This window comes from Ammospiza caudacuta, chromosome 1 (assembly GCF_027887145.1).
Source record: "Ammospiza caudacuta isolate bAmmCau1 chromosome 1, bAmmCau1.pri, whole genome shotgun sequence".
NCBI classification, from domain to species: domain Eukaryota; kingdom Metazoa; phylum Chordata; class Aves; order Passeriformes; family Passerellidae; genus Ammospiza; species Ammospiza caudacuta.
The window spans coordinates 35665763-35686134 of NC_080593.1; the positions used below are offsets into that span (position 1 = coordinate 35665763).

At 42.2% G+C, this 20372-nt stretch overlaps 1 protein-coding gene across 2 annotated transcripts in view; it reads left to right on the plus strand.

Annotated features, from left to right (window-relative positions):
• WIPF3 (WAS/WASL interacting protein family member 3) overlaps positions 1-17947 on the plus strand; it is a 34799-nt gene extending 16852 nt beyond the window's left edge. The window contains exons 3-8 of one of the 2 annotated variants that reach the window (XM_058818054.1): positions 10936-11068; positions 11676-11804; positions 13287-14027; positions 15641-15787; positions 16512-16613; positions 17523-17947. In XM_058818054.1, coding sequence (XP_058674037.1) covers positions 10936-11068; positions 11676-11804; positions 13287-14027; positions 15641-15787; positions 16512-16613; positions 17523-17563 — 1293 coding nt within the window. In that variant the 3' untranslated portion in view covers positions 17564-17947. The remainder of the gene's footprint in view (positions 1-10935; positions 11069-11675; positions 11805-13286; positions 14028-15640; positions 15788-16511; positions 16614-17522) is intronic. The other variant, XM_058818057.1, reaches the window with a different exon arrangement.
• The last annotated feature ends 2425 nt before the right edge of the window (positions 17948-20372 follow it).

Here is a 20372-nt window from a genome sequence, read left to right on the forward strand (position 1 = left end):
CCTTTTCCTCTACACCTTAACAAAGCACACTTACACAGGAGGCTTTTTCTAAAGCTCTTTTAGTTTATGGGCATGCCATGTAAGGTAGGTTGTTTTAGTAGTTTTTGTTGGTGGTCATGGGGATGAGGTTGGTAGTTGTGGGTTATTTTTAAAGCTTTCTGCTCATGAAAAATTTAATTCTATTCCCAATCTATTTCTTTTACCAGTCCTGCCTTTAAGCTTGGCATATGAGGCAACCAGGTTAGTTTTGGCTTGTCATACTTTCTGGAGTGTGTGTCACCACTGAGACGATTCAAATTTTTCTCTACCTAATTTCCCAAGAAAAGGATCAAGAGAGAATTTTGCTTTGATAAACCCTGTTCACTTATTACCTGCAGGGAAGACTGCTCACTGCTGTGTGGCCTCTGTATATATGAATTTGTAATGTTAAGATCAGTCATCACCTATTAAAATGTTAATATTGGAGGAAGTGTGGATGTGTAGCAGCCCTGCTGGGTTGTGCCTTACTCAGAGATGTTTGTTTAATGATTCATGTGTTTGTGGAGTTTAAGAAAATACTTCTGTTCTCTTTAGAATTGTTATGAATAAAGTCTTAGCATAGAAATTAACCCCCAAAATCACAATGGATCAGATAATTAAAGCTCATAAAGTAGCACCAGGTGTTTATTTGCTGCCTTGTTGCACACTAGAAACAAGGCTAGCAGAAGGAGAAAGTAAAATGCTTACTTTGGTGATAGAAATGTGAACCTTGAAACAATGGTGAATGCTAGAATAGCATGTGGATTAAGCATAATAATTACCTCATCCTTATTAAGAATTCTAAAAAATTAAAAACAGAATGACTGTTGTAGATAAACCTGTCAGTGTTTACCAAGTTTTTTATTCTCTTCTTATTTTCTACTCTGTAATAGAAAACTCAGAAAAGCAATTCCTCATGATATAATGTTATGATAAAATCCTGATTTACACAGAAGGATTTCTGAGGTTGAGAAAAACATCACCTGATAGTTTTCCTTGGGGGGGGGGGGGGGGGTGTTTTTTCCCCTCCTTCATGCAGTTGTTAGATTGAAAACCTTGCTGAGCTGTTTCCTTCAGCTTCACAAGAATTTCGGAGAGCTACAGTGTTCATCTGAAGTTGTGTGGGAGTTGGTTTTGCTCCTCTGACATTTAGCACTACTGTTCTTTGGAAAGAGAACAAACAGCATATGTAAAACATCTTGGCTGAAGATAATGATGATTTATGGTATTTTGATTTGATCTTACCAAATATAGTATGAGTGAATGTGCACATATGAGCACTCATATGCATAAATTTTTGGTCATGCTTGCTAATTATTTATTGTAAAAATTAAAGTAATCTCTCAAGTTTCTATTCAGACCCCTAGACATGCAAGTGTAATACTGAAAGAACAGCATTGTGCATGGTGCCAAGAGCAAAATAGTTAGGAATGTGTTTATTAAAATTTTATCTGAGGTGTAAGAGAATATTTAGTACTTTGTCATGGAGCCTAGGGAGATACTAAAGCACAGTATTTATTGCTGATAGGTAAAACACACCGGAGTGAGGGAAAGTGCAGGCTTGGTAATCTTGTTGCTGACTGACTGATCATACAGACTGTGCTGAGGGCTGGACAAAGCACAGCTGAAATTTTTGAGTGCTTTGTTCCAGATGAAATAAAGCATACTGATTTACAGTGTTTTAATAATATATCATATCTCACACCATCTGCTTTCATAAAGAAGTGAGAGTCAATCATGTAGAAAAAAAAAAAAAGCTGTATCTTTGTGTGGTTTTGTGTGGTTTGACTTAATTTTCAGCTGTTGGAAAATTGAGATTGCATAGCTGTGGTGTCTCAAAGTGTTGCTGCTGTAGCTTTCTCTATTTCTGGTCGAGAAACACAGAAAGAGTAAGTGGGAGCTGTGAAATGTGGGAAAGATGAAAAGAAAACATAAATACTAGACTGTCATTGCTCTGTTTCATCTGGACAGGTACAGGGCATGGATTGCATGTAGTTCCTAGCTGCTAATCTTCTTGAATGCTTCACTTAAGAACTCTTATGTCACTATTTTAAATATATTTAGAGAATGTTCTGCAGGTTTCTTCATAATGTCATATGTCTGAGTGGAATGGAATGCATTTGAAGAGCATTCTTTCTCTTCGTTTTTCATCTGTATAATATACAAGTATGGAAATTGCAGAGTGGATTTACCAGCTGTAAATGATCGAGCCCAGGTACCAGAAGCAGCCTAGCTGCAAACAACTAATAGGTTAATTTACCATTCTAACCACAAAGTAATAATGCCCTTAATAGCCCATCTCTAGTGTATGCAGTGGCTACATATTACATTCCATCTGTCAATTAATATTATACTTTTAGCCTTTTAATTAAAAGAGAGCTCAAAATTATAGCAGCACTTGAGTAGGACTTCTCTGAATGACTGGAAGGTGAGAGTGCAAGAAATGCCAATTTCTCGTTGTTCTCTCTTGGGTTAACCATAATTTTGTGTGGATGCTAAAAGGAGTTTTAGAATGATCAGTAGCTTCTGCACAGGTAACTGGGTATGAGAAATAGCCTAGTGTTCTTAGAGATTAAATTGTGATGTGTATAGGTTGTTACCCGCTGAAGGTTTTGTTGCCCCTTCTAATGGTATCCCTTGTCATTCTGGGGAGTCTGCAGTGGTAGGCAGAGAGAATAAACAGTGCTAGTGTCACCAGCTCCCATGGCAATGTTTTCAGCCTTGTGCTGTTTGACATTTTCATTGCAATGCCAGGCCCTCAGATTTCCTTGTTTATGTAAGAGTTTTCCCTTTCTTTTCATTGATACAGAGGCTATCATGGGACTTTGAATCACAAAATTTTAGAAATCAATAAATGAAGTCCAAAATTAGCTTTTGAAGCCAGTCTCAGGGTATTTTTGGTATTTGACTTGTGATCTTTCTGGACTGCTGGGAAACATTTTTAGAGTAGTTTAAATTTCATACTGCCTTAATTTTGGTGGCTTCTGTTACTGCATGTTTTCTTTTAGTACAAGAATAGTCAGAATTTACATTTAAAATGCGGGTGTCAGAAAGTTAAATACCTACAGAAAAGCTCAGCAGGTACAAATGATCCTACTTATTCTGTTGCATTTTTTGTACTCAGGTACAGAAATCTAGCAACCCACACTGGAAAACCTTAAGTGCACCCTAGTGAATAACCCCCCTGCTCCATTTGAGGCAGGAGCAGTTGAACCCTTTAGTATACAAGATTTTATATTATCTGATACAGAGGTGCTAGCATAAGGGACAAAGGGTTTCTTGGGTGCAGTGGCATTGATTCCTGGTGGTATTTAAAATGAGCACTGGGAACATAGATTTAGAAGAAAGTCGCTCCTGCTGTGCTGGTTTTGTGTTTGTTCCCTGCCATTGTGTGTGGTGGTTGCTTTGAGCAGGTGCAGAGCAGGCACCAGGCTCTGCTAACACTGAAAGGCCTCACTGCTTGGGACTAAAGCCAGGACTAGGCGGTGGCTGTAGTGCCAGGAAGAGATCTGAAACAACTTTTGCACTGCTTCCCTGGCTGGGAGCTGAGAAACAAGGTTGGGGTAGACTCAGCCTATCTAAGTACACACATTGCTCGGTGACCTTTTCAACCTGAAGGCTCAGACTGCAGAACTTTGTGCCGTGGAGACTGAGATCATGGGTGATCAGTACTGAGCTGGGTGTAGGTGCAATTGTCAAGTGCTGGTCCTGTCATTCTGTTGAAACAATGATTTCATAAGCTGCCAGGAAGCAATTTGGCAGGTTCCCTCATGTGGGTTCCCTCAGAAAAGTTGGCTGGAGAGTGACCCCTCGCATGGGAAGCATTTGAAGCTCAGCTTGCTAGAAGGCTGAGAGAGTGCCACGTTTGCCCAGGCAGACCACGTGCCAAGAATTAATTGGTCTCGTCCTATGCCACACAGCAGAAACACAGAAGTGGCTCTGATCTTCCAAATGACTGTGCAGGTAGAGTCATGCACTGTGGTGAGGTCTCCCATAATTAAAAAGCTTTAAATTAGAGGTCAGCACTCTCTTGTGAACAGAACCAAAACTGTCAGGTACCAGATCTCCCAAGCTTGTTTAGAAAAAAGCAGTTTAAAATACTTAAAATAAAAAAGACATCTACTTTGTTGTTCAGACTTGTTAGATTTTTCCTTAAACTGGAAGGGGGGATTATTTTGATTATTTTATTTTGTATTTGACAGTGCATGAGTGAGACCACACCTGATGCATGTGTAATGGAAATACAAGAGGGATGACCGTGTTTTTCTGTATGGTATTCCAGTTTGTGTGATGTGCTGGAAACTCAGTTTATTATTTTAATAAGCTTCTTCTTTTTGTTGCTACTGCTTTTCTTGGCACATTCCCGGTGAAGACTTTGGCTGCTGGTTTGAGAATTCTTTGTAAAAGCAATGCTCTTGCCTGCTGGGCAAACTGTTTCTGCTGCAAATGTAAAATCATTGCTTCCTGGCATAATTCAAAACTAGTAATAGTGGATTGATCTTGGAATCAAGTTCCAAATTCCTCTGGGGTTTCAGATTTCATGCTGAGCTACAATTGGATAGATGACTTTTATAATCCTGTGCATTGTCAAGGAAGACATGCTGGTCAGCTTACACTGAAATTTCTGGTCAACTTTCCATGTTTTACTTTGTTCCAAAAGAACCTCATTCTTTTAGTAAAAAGTTAGACATTGTACTTTGTTAGACTGTTCTGGCATCTTACTGGCAATACTACTTTTTTCTGTCAGTTCTGCTTTTGGAAAGGATGCAGTCCTTGAGGAGCTGAATTCGTTTGAATACCTTAGTCCTGATGGTTACAGAACTCTCCTTATGGAACTCTTGTGGTCAGCAGCTTGTGGTTAAGTGGAAGGAAGCTACAGAGTAGGTCGCTTGCAAGCAGGTCTCCCCTGTTCTTGGTCCACTCTTTTTTATCATCAGTGGTCCCAGAAGGGTATTTTAACACACTCATGCCCTTTGAGGCCCCTTACGCAAGAGCTCTGCCCTTCCAGACTGTTGTGAGCACCAATCCAGTGCCTGCCCTTCCTTCAAAGGAGTAGGAGATTTGTGGCTGGATGGGGACCCAGTTATCATCTCTCCCTTCATTCTCCACTGCTTGGAAAGTCTTGTGGTGCCATATGGGTAGTAAGAACATTCATCATCCTTCCTCAGATGATTTACCAACCACAAACAAGCTGTGTTTTTCTCTCCTATTTCAGCTATCTCTGACATGACGCACATTCTGCATTAGGCAGCCAGCTTCACCTTTTTTGTCCTCTTTCCTGAAAAATCTGTATTTGTTTACACCAGAATTTTGGTTATTGTTAATATTGAAATAATGTTTGGGGAATTTTGTTATATTTCCAGTGGTTTCTGCTCTTTCTTGATGTTTTAGACATACCTTATTTAAGGTTTAGATGTTTTAGTTGTTTTTCATTATTGACAGACATTTTCTTTGACCAGAGCTGGCACTATCACAATACTGACTACACTGCCTCCACAGCTCTTGCTTGTTTTGCCCTACCTGCTGTTTTAGATGCTGGTTTTAATTGTCCACTGTCATGTTTGTAGGCTTTTTCTCTTGCATTTTTTAGTTTGTGTCTCTGAATCATGACAGATTGGATGCCAGAGAAGGCCAGGACTGGCTCAGGAACAATTTTTTTTCCCCCCATAAATATTTGTCTCTGTGATCAAATATCCTTTATCCTAGAGCTTTCTGCTTAGCCTTTGTCTTGCTGCACTCTCTCTCCCTTCCTTAAAAGCCAAACCTCAGGAGTTTCTTGCTGCAGTGGTGAAAATCACTTGCCTCAGCCTGGATCTGTGCAGGTTTGGCTGAGCATGGCAGAGAAAAATAAGAAAGCAAGGGGTGTTCTCAGTCTTTTTTTCCACTAAAATATATGCTGCTTGTGCCTTCTGCCAGTACCTGTGCTTGATCTCTGCATTGAATCTGGGGGATTTTTTCTACAGGAGGAAAAACTGGTAATGGGAGAGAAGAAGGTTAATTGCCACCAGAATCATAGAAATAATTTATATTGTCAGCAAAAGAGAGAGCTTTCCTTCTGCCCATAATAAAATTCCGATGGCAAATGTATTGATTGGTCTTAAATGTTATCGTTATATGTCTCACAAAATAATTAGGGAAAAGCTAAATATGTTTTGACTTTTTTTGTTTTAGTTTTTTATCTATTTCAGATAAATAAATAATCTTATGCACAGGTGTCTTCCCAGTGTTTCCTGTAAAATTTGACCAGGAGAAGGAATCTACTATGATGATACAATTCATTGCACATTAGAAGTGTAAATACTCGGTACTATTAAGTTCTCTGAGTAAAAGTATGTAGTGCCTTTGGATGGAATAATGCTTTATTTTATCTTACTTATGGCTCCTATCTAATTTAGAACTGGATCATTTTAGTACTGGATCATCTTTTCACATCACCGGATAGGTGTACTCTGAAAGAAGGGCCCGTGACTGCCTGGCTATCGGGTTGTCCCAGAGGTTAGAGGTACATTTTTCCTGCAGCTGTCCTGTTTATGTAGATCTGTATTACCTGCAGTACTTTACAAATGCATTCAAGAGCATATTTAAAATCAGAGTAAATACAAGCCATTTATGGGACAGTATGTATGAACTGTGACTGAACTACCTGTCCAGAGTCCAGAGGATTTCCCCTTTTCTGTGTGCAGGGGTACTCTTTAAAATCTGAAGATTATAATTAGTATTAATATAAATTTTTCCAAATGGCTGGTGTCTTCTGCATTTACATCACTTTAGTATCTGAGCACATATGTCTGTTAAATATTTTAAGTATCGTAGGAGCCCAGAGGGTAGGTCAATGCTCCCATCTGTCTTGCAGGATGTAAAGTGACATTCTGAAGGTGATGCAAATATCACAGCAGAGTGTACCCAGAAATGGAGCTCATTGCCATGGATTTCAGTCAGTTTTCCCTAGAAAAAGTCTCTCAGTTCTTAATTTGTCTGATACAACTCAATTTAGGGTATTAAGATTGTGATTATTCAGGGTCAAGCCTGGAGTGGTCCATGTATAGAAAGTGTAAAAATAGAGACTTGTTCTTCTAAACTAAGCAATCCACTTTCACAGAACTCCTAACTGGAAGTTACAAATCCCTGGCTGTGCTACTCCGCCACAGGGCACTGCACCTCACCAAGTAACTCTGCACAGGACCTGGTGACTTGTGCTTCACAAAAACCACTTCTGCCAGAGAGGATCCAACCTTGATCTGAAGTATTATCAAGAGATTGATAATCCACTGCTGTCTGTGGCTTGTCTGTTTGCACCTCACATTAATTCACCAAATGCCTGTCTCTGCTGCTGAGTCCTCCCCACCATTCCCAGTACAAGTTGTCGTGTGCAGGCAGACCACCCCCCAGACTTCAAGGCTGACAGTCAAAACAGAGTTGCTGAAATCTGAGCTGTTGCCTCCAGTGTCTTGAGCACTTCTTTGCTCTTTCTTTTGCACCTCTAGGTTTCCACAATGTAATTTTAAAAATCTGGAGACCAGAACTGAGCTTGTGATTCCATTTTTGCTCACACTGTTTTCTCTGAAAGGATGAGAAATACTGGAGGAGTGTACTATCCTTCCTTGCCATACTTGCTAATTCAGGCTTGCTGCTGGAGCCCCCTTCTGGGTCCCGGTTTGTGGGACTTGGAATGCAGGCTTTAGTTTCAGGGATATGACCATTATTTGTAATATAGTCACTTTCAGTTTTACATTTGACGTTTTTACATTGTGCATTTTCTTTCTCCTTTCCCCCCTCCAAGTCGCAGCGGGGAAACATGTTTTGGTTTGTTGTTCTTTTCAAGCAACCTCAAGCTGCACTGATTTAGATCTCTCTCTATATTCATCTGTCCTCATTCATAGTTCCACTAGTCTAAGTTACCAGCTTCAAATTCTGAAATGTTTATTTCCAACATTGATGATTTACAGTCTGAAACATCACTCTAAAAAATATGATTTGATGATATTTTCCTATTTACAAGTATTTTGAAGACCTGACAGATAGCCAAAACATTAGTCCTATACTTTACTGCATATCATAGCTGAGTGTGTAATTTAGGACGCTGAAGACAAAACGTGGTGGAGTTGGGTGAGATGAAAAGGAAGTAATTCTTATGTTCAGGCTATTTACATGTGTGGTTTGTTCCATTCTGTTTCTAAGTATGTACTGAACGTGACGTTCATTGTGTCTGAAATAGTAGCAGAATAACCTAGTGGTTGCTAAGGTAATGAGAACCCAACCATTCCCTTACCAATTCCTGTAAATAAAGTATGGAATTTAATTTCACTCTGTGTTACCTGAGGCAGCTCTGGCATCTGATAAAAAAAATTATCTTCACATTCTTCTCCACTTCCCTTCTGATTTTCATTGAAATACTGAGATGTTTTTCTTTTTATAAATAAGTGAGGCTGCCCTGCAGATAGTGGGGTAGAAAGTAGCCTAAGAATTACATCTTTTGTCTTGCAGCTGTTTTCCCTCTGTGACTTAAAATGTATTTGTCTTCCTGCTGAAACACTTCTATTGCATGTGATCAGGGCTGAATATTTGACAGCCATAAGAGTTCCTCTTTGTTTTTCTCTTGATGCAGAACTTACATGTTTGTTGTCTGTGCTTGTGCTATGCAAGCACAGCATGATTGTGAATCCAAGATTTATTTCTTCATCAAAGAAAGGAAGGTTGTCTCAAAAAACAATATGGTAAATTCAGAAATTTGCAAATGCTGGACACCAGTAGATGGTGAGATACTTACCTGGTGAAAAGATGCTTGGCAAGGATTATCACTGGCCTTGGAAGTGCGGGCAGCAAACAAAACATCCAAAGGAGCTCTGCCTGCTGTGAAACCAGGCACACTACACCCCAGACCATCTTGACTTTGTAATGGAAAAAAAGAATCCATATCAAGCTCCTCAGCAGTTAATCAATTATCCGAGTCCACCAGGCTGGGCATGGAAGATTGAATCTCTTATGTACATGAAGAGGAAGAAGAAACAGCTGGGGCATGGGATGGAGTTATGCTTGGAGTAGGGGAATCTGCTGTAAGAGAGAGGCAGCTTGTTATGCTGCATTATGGGATGGCAGAACAATAGTCCTGCTTTTTTATGCCACAGATTTTTGTCTTGCTTGTGTTACATCGATATCAAGTTATGGGTCACTTGCCACAAGTCACCTCAAGTTGTTATTTTAACCTAATAGCTGTCTGGGTATCAAGACTTTGTATTCTAATAGCCTGTCTGCCCAGAAAAGTAGATCTGGGAGGTGAAGTGGACAGCTGGCATAATTAATGGACACTTGAACCCAGAAATGAAAGACAGCTGCTAGGTCTAATTTTAAACATAGCTCTTGATCAGATCCCTCTAGATCTGCTTGTCCTGCCACAGCAAAGTCATTAGTGGGAGTAGAGACACAAGAAGTTGAAGATACTGGTAAAGAGCTTTTGTGAGGAAGGCAATCACCCTTGTTCCAGTTATGGTATTTCCATTTTTCACAGTAAGTACTGTTAACTTCCAGAGAACGGGAGTGGAAATGGTTTGTGGCTGGTACACGGTCCAACACCGCTGACACGGGCAGCTCTTCTGGGGCCTCGTAATGGGTAGTGGGACTCCCTGTTCTGCAAGTACGAGGGCAGGCAGCGCTATTTCAAACGAGGAAAATGTAACAGAATGGGGATTTTCCTAACATTTTAAAATAGCACGTGGTTACATATCAGCAGGTTGTAATTCCGAGTTTTTACATCAGAGTTCGAGAATGCGGCGGCGTTAGCGGCGGTCTGGAGCTCCATCTAGCGGGGCGGAGCAAATCCTACTGGCTGGGTTTGGGTTTTTTTAGCAAGTACAAAAATAACCACGAATAATATCGTACTGATAGGATTCTTCACTTGGGATTAACGAGTTAGACACATTATTAATTCAGCAGCTGGTTAAGTGTTTTCAAGTTTCTGTTTTGCTTTCAGAATGCCATTACCAAGCTGGGTTGGCTTTGGGGGTTTTTCAAGTGTGATGGTATTGTTCAGCTTTAGTACAACTATGGTGCTAAAATTAAGGGCTATGGAAACATTTCTGGTACTCGTTCTCTTTAGGGAGTTGTCTGATCTCTGGGAATTTTGGAAGCAAGCAGAACATTGCTCCTCTGATGTGAAGATTCTCCTCTATTAGACTGCTCTGTTAATCACAATAGGTTTAGGAATAACAGCTTTGTTATCTGCTTTTAAAAAGTGAAACATCCAATTTTTTAAAATATATGCCTTTTTAATATATATAATGATAAACTTGAAGAAGTAAGAATAAAGAATAAGTTTTGTTTTATTAAAGAACTTTAAACTACAACTTGACTTTACACTTACCAAGCTTGGTTAGGATAGAAACGTTACAAAAACATAATTGTATTATTCTAAAGGCATTCTGCTTAAACTGGTGTTAATCTCCAGTACAGAGAGTCTAAATAATTAATGATCACATTCAAATACAAGTGCAGCATGCATTTATCTTATTTCCCTAAGAAAGGTGGATAAACCAGGTATTTATTATTTTTTGACATATAAAAATTTTGATGTAAAGCATTGTAAATAGCGTGATAAGAGCTGTCAGTGGCAGTTGGAGCTGGAGTTGTGGGACAGAGGCCATAAATGGCCAAATGAGGTCACATTTCATTTAAGCATGCTTCCTAATTTGCTTTCAACAGTATTAGCCTAACTAGTATTAGTTTTGTGTTTTATTTAAACTTTCAGCTTTCCTGCCTCCTGCACAACCAAATGCTGCTCCTGTTGATTCAACTCAAAGGCTTGAGAGTGACAGCTGCCAGGGAGGGCTTATTTCAAATCTTCGATCCCATGTTTGCCTGTGTATCCTTTCTAAACATGCATTTTTGTCTGTACCTCCCATCTAAAGCTCTTCTTGTCAACAGGCAAGCTCAGAGATACCAAAATTGCGAAAGGACGAGCAGAAAGCACGGAACGCGCTCTTGGCCGATATCCAGCAGGGAACTCGCCTAAGGAAAGTGACCCAAATCAACGACCGCAGTGCGCCACAGATTGAAAGTGAGCATGGGCTCCTCAGCAAGGCCCTGGGGGAGCTTTGCTGAGCCTCGGGTGTGGGTGGAGGTCAGGTGGACAGTTCCAAATGGAAGGGCAGGTTTAACATCAGCAAAGGTCTGCATCATTGTATGGATTTAGGATGCAGAAAGGGGACACTTTCTAAACCTGCATCCTGCTCTGAGATCAATGACTGTTAACATTTCATGTTAGTTATCACCTTAACAGGCATTCCTTGTTCCAAAATAAATAATGAATTATGAAATCCTTAAGAGCATTTCAGTAAGATAGTTAGGTGGGAATTGTTGGCTCTAGCAGAAGAATTGTTCTTTATTAGATTAAAAGAACAAAAAAAAACACTGAAAAATTCTGGAAACGTAAATTCAGTATTAGGCCTAACACAGCTACTTCTTGGTGTCATGATTTGCATGAGGTTGAAGAGCACCAGAGGGTGCTGTGCTCCAAGGTACAGGTCAGAGAGGGACAGCAGTTCCTGTATAACAGCACAGGGAAAAGTTTAGCCTTGGCTTCTATGCCACCAGGCCTTAGCAGTCTCAGGACAAGGATGAAATGACTTTCTGATATATCCTGCATTTTTCGTTCTTTTTAACAGAACCCAAAGGAGCTAACAGAGATGGAGGTAACCCAGCTGTTGATAAAGGTGGCTCTCAGCAGCCTCTGGGAGGTTTATTTGCTGGTGGCTTTCCTGTTCTCAGACCAGCAGGCCAGAGGGACATGACAGGTAAGGGCTTCATTTGTATGAAAGCAGAGCTGGGTGGGCAGAAATTTGGGATGAAAAGTAATTTGGGATGAGCTTTACTGATTGATTTTTATTGGGGTTTTCTTGTGAATGCTTAGTTCATCCTGTGACTAGGGAGGGCTCAACTAATAATGTGATTGAAGCCACCTTTCTAGATCTCAGGTGCCTTATTTCTTAAAACATAAATAAAAAGCTATCTCCACACTTGGTAAGACAGAGATTAAAAAGATCTCTGTAGCTGGGGTTTTTACATTATTTTAATGAAAGCTTTTAATTGTGTCTTGAATACAGTATTGAAATCTGAGCTTATCAATTTCAGAACAAATGGCAAAGTTATATTCCTTTCCTCCACTAGTGTATATTTCTATGGTATTACAGTCCTGTGTATGACTTTAAAGCTTCATATTTAAGATTTTTGCCCTCTGGATTTTACAGAGTATAGCTTTGATCCAACAAGGTAATTTACTGATCCAAAAAATAAAGGTATTGTTGCTTCACAGTGACAGGAGGAAGGCACATGGGGAGCCCCACTGCTGCTTTCACCTCAAGAAGTGCCAGTATCAATGAGAAATTACTTTTATAGTCACAGTAATGACCTCTGGCACTGCTGAGCAGCTGGTGCCGGCTCAGGAAGCACAGAGCAAAGTAGATTTTTGTAGAGAAAGACAGAACTTGGCTCTTCCTGAAGGTTTTTTGCTCCCAAAAGGCAAGCCAAAGATGCATAGCACTGTGTGTGGTGCGGCTTTTGACATAGCTTCAGTGGCAGTAACTACTTTGAGTTGTTCTTAAAACTATGGCCATGCCTATCAGACTATGTGAGTGTCGAATGAGATGCCTTTTTTGACATCTTGCTTTGTGATAAATCCTTGACATTTACTTGGGAAAAGACATTTTGTAAGTTCAAGAGTTTTCAGGCATTTGCTGTTAAAAAGGAAATACCAGAACCTGTGCCTTCCGGAAAGCCTTTGAGGCGTTGCTTTTAAAAACTTGGCTTTTATCCGTGGAACTGAGGTTTCTGTAACATTTGTGTGAATTTTTTGATCCTAAGCAAGTACGCAACTTGAAGGATGCCAGTTGATGTGTGTCACACTGCTCGTGTACTTTCCACCGGGAGTCTCAATACCCAGCGGGCTGTACCAGGCAAGATGAGGCTGGTGTGAAGGGCCCCAGGCTCTGCAGAAAAGTTCCTTCTCCTTAAACTGTTTCATTCTGCAGAAGCTGAGGAGCAGGGAGGGGGAGCAAGGTCTCCCAGCAGGTCGTCATATAACGAAGCAGAATCCCTGGTGCCCACTGGAATGCATCACCTCCTAAGTCGTATTACAGCGTGGGCAGCCGGGGTGAATGAGTTTGATCCCTCCGGGTATCCACTGGGGAGGGGAAGATGAAGAGCTTGCCTTTATGGGTGCTCTGTCTGAGGAGTGGGAGTGCAATCCCAGTGTGTAACATGTGATACCTGGTTTCCAGCAGGGAAGCTCTCCGGAGGCCGAGCAGCATCGCCCAGACCCTCCGCACCGCCGAGCAGCGGCGCCGCCAAGGCGAGCAGCACCCCCTCGCAGCCGGCCGAGGTTCCAAGGGCAGCTGTCCCACCGGAGCCTGCCGGCACCTCCCGAGCCGCAGCGGGAGCGGGTCCCGGGCGGCCCGGCCTGCCCGCGCCCCCTCCGCCGCCCCCCGCTTCCAGCAAGCCTTCCCTCACCTTCCCTCCTCCTCCCCCTGTGCCCCCTCCGGCCGATCGCCCCGCCAAGGGAGTGACCCCCGGCGCTGCTCCCCCGGCCCCGCTCCCTCCCCCTCAGGCTGACAAACCCGCCAAGCCTCAAGCAGGCGCTCCGCCCCCGCCGCCCCCTCTTCCTCCTCCCCCCCCGCTGCCCCCCGTGCCCCCCTGCGGGCTGCCGGCCAGGGCCGCCGAGGCCTCTGCGGCCGCCGCTCCGGCTGAGGGAAGGGACTGTCCCCCTCCCGCGCTGCCGCCCCCGCCGCCTCCTCCGCCGCCACACGGGCACCCCCCGCCCGCGAACAGGCTCTCCTTTCCTCCCTCCCCGGCCTTCAGCGGTGCCGACGTGCCCCCTCCGCTGCCCCCCAAGTCTCCCCACCTGCTGTCACAGTTCCATAAGCCGAGCAACATCCAGTCGCTGCCGCTGCCACCCACCCCCGGCCCTCCTCAGCCCGCAGCCGTGGGGGAGATCAGGAAGAAGAGACCCGGCCGAGGCGCAGGTGAGAGAGGCACCTCCGAAGGAAGAAGGCTTTTCCCTCCCTTCGGCTAGCGGGGAAAATCACAGAATTATTTGGGTTGGAACAGGACCTTGAAGATTACTTCGTTCTTCAAGGCCGCCTATCAACCCAAACCATTCTATTGCACTGGTGACTGGAGAGCAAGGAGGGGCGGGGATGAAGAGCACACATGGGAGGAATACCCGTAGGTTGCACGGCTCGTGATGAACACCCAAAACACTCGGCTTTTTGAGATGCCAGGCAGTTCTTAGCACTGGGCACACATGCCTTATCGTTTAAGCTGCCACTCTTGGAAGTGACATGCTGATCAGTGGAGACAAGTCTTAGGACTGCTGGGCTGCTTCTTGCTGTTGTGTTGGCAATGGTGTGTCTCCAGCAGTGGTACTTGACAGGCTCAGGTGGGGGAGCAGACTACACACCATGGTGTGTGCCAGGTCAGCAGCTGCTCATGTGCCAGCCTGCCTAGGATACCAATCTGCAGCTGTACCCATGCAGGAGCAATATTGGCAACAGCTGGGAAACACCAGAGAACATAATGAAACGGAGATGGGGCAGCTACCAGCCATAGGTGAGCAAAAGCAAATCTGGCTGCAGCCCTCTGCTGTTCACCAAAAGGAAGCAGCCAGTGCCTCCTGCAATCAAGGTAGTTGGGCCGAAGGTTTCTCCAACTACTTGGGAAATGGGGTATTATCCAGTATTTCTTTGAGTAGATGATAGAGGGAAATTATGTTAGACTCCTCTAATGTAATGAAAATAATAAAAAAGATGATCATGAGCCTAGATCTGTGTGGGTTTGAGAAATGGAGACAGCTACTTAACAGGGAACATCTGAAAGAGAATGTTCTGTGCCCTGTATTTTAGCAGCCAGATGTCAGGAGAAAGATTACAGGTTCCCTTTGAGAGCCAGGGGAAAGGCCATGTAAGTACAGCAGGTCAGGTGCCTTGTGGTGGTGCTTAATGCTGCTCAGAACTCTCTGATGAACTGTTGCTATGTTGAGCTGCCCATTTCTCATGGTAGTTCAATTTGTGTTTTCCATAAAATTACCCTGCCTGTCCCTGGTTATGTAGGAGGATAAGCAATTTTGAGAGGCTGCTAACTTGGAGGCCTTGGGCTCCCTTCCTGTCACTCAACTCCTGCATTCTTCCAGATGTAAATTTTGATGGCCCTTGCAACTCCTCAGTGAAATGCACAAGACTAATGATAATTCTATTGCATTTCCTGCCAAAGCATCAGGAAATTTTCTTTTAGACATACCACCTAGTGTGGTTGTTCTGTTGATTTCCTTTGCTTAAAGAGACTGCTTCTTCTTGTGAAAGTGGAAGGATAATCTTCCCTTCCAGACTGGGACAAAACCACACTTCAGAATGTCACACTTTTCCTTAGAACTGGAAATGGAAAGCCCCAGCCAATTCCAGTAGCAACTTGAATTTAATACTTAATGCTACAAATCTGTGGTCAGGCTTGGCAAACAACAGCTGTGGGTATGTTTGCCCCAAATACTGCAATCCTTTCTACACCCCTCCACTTTTTTGTAGTTTACTGTTGGGTTAAGTCATGATGATGTTTATGTGCTGGTCTCCGGTTTTTTTTAAAGGAACCGGTGCTGGGAAGCTGGTCACACCTCCACAGCCACCTGCAAGATCCCCAACAACTGAACTTACAAGCAAGTCTGGAGTCTCAACCTGGGCTACAGCTCATGACCCCTACACACCACTTAAAAATGGAAATATGCACATCATTGGTAATACCATTAAATTAAATCTCTTGGCCTTAGTTAATAATTTTAGTACAAAAGCCTGTGTGTGTCTCAGACCTCAAAAACTCACTCAAGACTTTGTCCTAGCAATAACAGGGTAGTATAATAGAAACATTTTTGTACAAGCTTATACAATTATAGAAAATAAAGACTTTTTCAAAGATTTGAATTCAGTCAATAGAAAAGAAAGCACACACTACCTGCAAAGTTACTTAAAAATATGAAGAGTTCCCATAGTCTGCTTATTACCATTCCTCAAACCAGATCATGGACATTTAGAGGTTTCACTCCTATAGGGCAACAGCCAGTAAGAATTATTTTTGTGGTCTGATAAATTGGCCATCCATTTTTGTTTACAGCTACATGTCTTAAACTACCAATGAATACCTCAATTACCATAACACCATCAATGCAGAAAAGTGGAACAGCAGACAGAAACTTAACTTCAGTTTTAACAGCAGGCAGTGATTGCAATTAAGGCAAAAAGCTTGGATGGCTCCCAGAAGCAGTCATCAAGATGTTTTCAATAGAATGAGCCACTATCAGTTTCAGGAGGAAATAAGCCAACATTTTTAATAGAAAGTACTTGTGGCAACATTGTTGGGTTTTGGGGGTTTCGGGAGGTTATTTTGGGTATTTTTGTTTGGTTGTTGTTGTTTTAAGTTTCTCTCCAGCATCAGCTAATGTTTGTTTCCCTGAAACTTCCCAGATGACTTTGAATCAAAATTTACTTTCCATTCTGTGGAAGATTTCCCCCCACCTGATGAATTCAAACCATTTCACAAAACATATCCCAGCAAGATACCCAGAGGTAAGTGTGTAAACATGGAAAGATCTGATCATTATCAAGAGGTTTAAAAATGGGGATGCAAAATAAAGAACTGAACCAGCATTAGCATAGCTGGACTGCTGGTATTGGCATAGAGAAGAATGAGATTTGTCACAGTGGCAACAGGGACTAAAGATATAATGAAAAGCACTTAGTTACTTTAGAGTCTTAGGTAAAAATAAATGATGTGGCTGGACATGTAGCCTATGTTTTCAGATAGGTAAATTTGCAAAACTTTTGATGTTAAAAACAGTCATGTTGGAAAAACAGATTTGGGCAGCTACTGAGTTTGATTTTTTTTTTGTTCACTAACTTGTGAAATCACTGAGAAAGATTACTTGATCCATGTCTTCCATTATGTATTGTGACTTGAATCCTATGCATGGTGTTTTACACACCTGAATAACAAAGAGACTTAGTACCTGAACTTTGTCAGGAAGTGATAAATGGCTGAACCTTGCTTTATTTTTTTTCCTCCTTTCTTAACTTAGCAACTTAGAATCAGGTCACTGTTGTAAGAACAGTTCAGCTATCCAGTTTTGAAAATGGGTAGTTTAAAGTGCCAAAAGATCTCATGCCCATATTCTGCTTTTTTATAAAATCCAGTTTTCTGTATTATTAGATCTCCAACTTTAATTAACCTTTTTTCTTTTGTTTCCATGCTAAGGTACTTAGCATGACTTTTCATAGCAGCCTCAGTCAGGCTAAATGCTAAATTGTCTGCTGTATATTCTGACTTTTTACTGAAGGGCTGCAGAGCACAAGCAATATGTGTGTGTATGTATGTAAACATATATATGTATATACCAGGGGTAGCAGATAAATGCAGCATCTCTGCTACATAACTGCATCCAAAAATCCCTGTTTAAAATCTCTCCTATCTCTTTACAGATCCCTCTAAAAATCCTCCATTAAGAACACACGTGAGATGAGAAGAGTCTTCTGATATTCTCTGGACTAGTATTAAAAAAGAAGATCAAGATATTATATAAGACAGAAGGGGTCCCTGTTGCAGTGATAGATTGTACTTGAGTCACAAGTACTGCAATATTAACATTTCCATAAACTGTAAAACAATATAAATTATACCTTTTGAACTGGCCTACATACTACAGGAATGTTAGTACAGGCTTTTAAATTACTGTATATAGGTGAATATTTTTTAAGCAAAGCTGCATAAAATTTAAATTCTTTGTAGTCTTGAAACAATTCTCATTCTTATTGTGCTGACAATGTTACCTCAGAATGTTTTGTGCTACGTGCCTGTAGTTCTTTTTTCCCCTTCCATCATAATTTTTGGAAATTCTCCAGTTATTATTTAGACATCTTTTTCAATGAACTGTCAAACTAATATGCTATCTTTAGTCTGTTTTTATGTTTTTTCACTTCTTCCATTCTGCCTGGCCTCAGATTGCAGCAGGATGTCACTTTCATGAAGGGATGGGCCCACAACCCTTTTTTCATGAAGCTTGAAGAGGAGATGCCAAGGAGCTGTGGCTGCTAATGAGCCTACCTCCTAATGATTACATATCCTTATAGGATAGTGTCTGAAGAAGCCCAGCTGGGTAGGATGGTCGTGGACTTGACAAAGATGACAGAACCTTTCCAAAGTAGAGGAAAAGGAAGTTGCTGTGCTGTAAGCAAGAAGAAGAAATGGTGTGTGTGAATGCATGTGCCGTGATGAGCATATGTAAGGGCACATGTTCTGTCTTTTCCTGCTGGCAAAGTGGGGATTTACCTTTTCTGTGATAGATTGCCTTTACCCAGCAATTACAAAGCCTTTGCATGAGGGGTCCAAAACCTACATTTTAGAGCTACTACTGTTCACTAGCAGTGAAGGTTCATTGTCCAAAACACACCACGTGGAACGCTCAGCCCCCAAAGTGGTTCTTGTCTCAAATAGAGTTGGTTGGGAAAAGTAACAGCCTAGCAGCAGACAAGACTTGAACTACTGCTTTTAATATTCAGACCTTGGGTAAGGTATTTGGATTACAGATGTTCAAATCTGGTCCTAAGATGTCTATTTCTAGCATTTATTACCCTTATTCTTGTGCCTTGGGAGGAGTGGTGCCAGGGAGGTGTCAGGGAATGATTCTTCCCCTCTGCTCAGCAGTAGTGAGGCCACACCTGGTGTGTGGCCACATGTGCTGTGTCCAAATTCTGGGCTCCCCAGTGCAAAGAAGACATGGCCATGCTGAAGAGACAGTCCTACAAAGGTGATGAAGGGGCTGGGACCATCTCTCCTATGAGGAAAGGCTGAGAGAGCTGGGACTGATCAGCCTAGAAAAGAGAAGGCTCAGAGGGGATCTCTCCAATGAATATAAATATTTGAAGGGAGGTATAAAGATGGAGCCAGACTCTTTTCAATGATGTCCAGTGACAGAACCAGAGGAAATGGGTAGCTGCAACACAAGAGGTGCTGTCAGAAGATCAGACAGCACTTTTGTCAAGTGTGTGCAAGTGACTTAAGTTTTGGAACAGGTTGCCCACAGAACTTGTAGAATCTCACTCCTTAAAGATAATCAAAAGCCATCTGGACTTTGTCCTCTGCAACTGGCAGTAGGTGACTGTTTGGCCAGGGGTGTTGGACCAGATGACCTGTAGCCATCCCTTTCAATCCCAACCACCCTTTTATTCCCCTTTTTACAGCTTTTCTGGGTTCCTGGACCTGGGTTACAGCAACCCTAAGGCACTTCTGGGAGCAGAGTGGCTGGAAATCTGCCTGACACTGAAGGACTGGGGTGTGCTGGCTGACAGTGGCTAAACAGGGGCCACTGTGTACTCAGGTGGTCAAGAAGGCCAACAACATGCTGGCTTGAGGAGGTTCAGAGGGCCCCTCATTGCTCTCTGTAACCCAAAAGGATACTGTACCAATGTAGGGGTCAGTCACTTCTCTCAAGTAACAAGGCACTGGACAAGAAGAAATGCCCTCAAGCTGTGCCAGGGGAGGTTTAGATTTGATATTAGGAAAAACATCTTCACCAGGAAGGTGGTCAGGCATTGGAGGCTTCTCAGGGAAGTGGTGAAGTCACCATTTAATACCTACAGGTATTTAAAATACTTGTAGATACGGCACTCAGGTGATGCCTCAGGTTTTAGCTTTTACATTTTTCAGATTCTGTACCACTTTAGTGCGTAATTCTGAGCTTCATATTAGGGAATAGTAAGGTCTCTTCACAGAATAGGTAGACAAAGGACCCTTGGTTCTGGGGACCAAGGGCAAATGATCCAAATTTCAGGCCCAAGAGTATAAACAACAGTGGAATGAAGAGAGAAAAACAAGGATGGGACTTCATAATCTAAAGCTATAATTGGATAATTAACTCCAGTATGCTAATGGATCAGAACTTATAAAAGTGAGAGACCGCATGACTGGTCATCCATTTTGTGACCATTTTGGGTTCATCTTGGGTGTATTTCCCAAGGTGTAGTCATTGAGGCCTTCTAATAATACCTGCTTTATTCTTTAACTCTGTCTAGTCTCTGTTCTAGGTCAGCCTTCACCCAGCATCACAGAGACATGGTTTAGTGGTGGATTTGGCAGTGCTGGGTTAACAGCGGGGTTAGATGATCTCAAGAGTTGTTTTCCAGTATAAATGATTCTATGATTCACCAGTCTGAAAAAGAATACTGCTGTTCCAGGGTGAGTCTGGTGCTAACAGCCAGGCTATTACAGTTAAGGCATTAATTTATATAATTGCCATCAATTCCCCTCAGTTAGAGGTGTAATAATGTTATAGA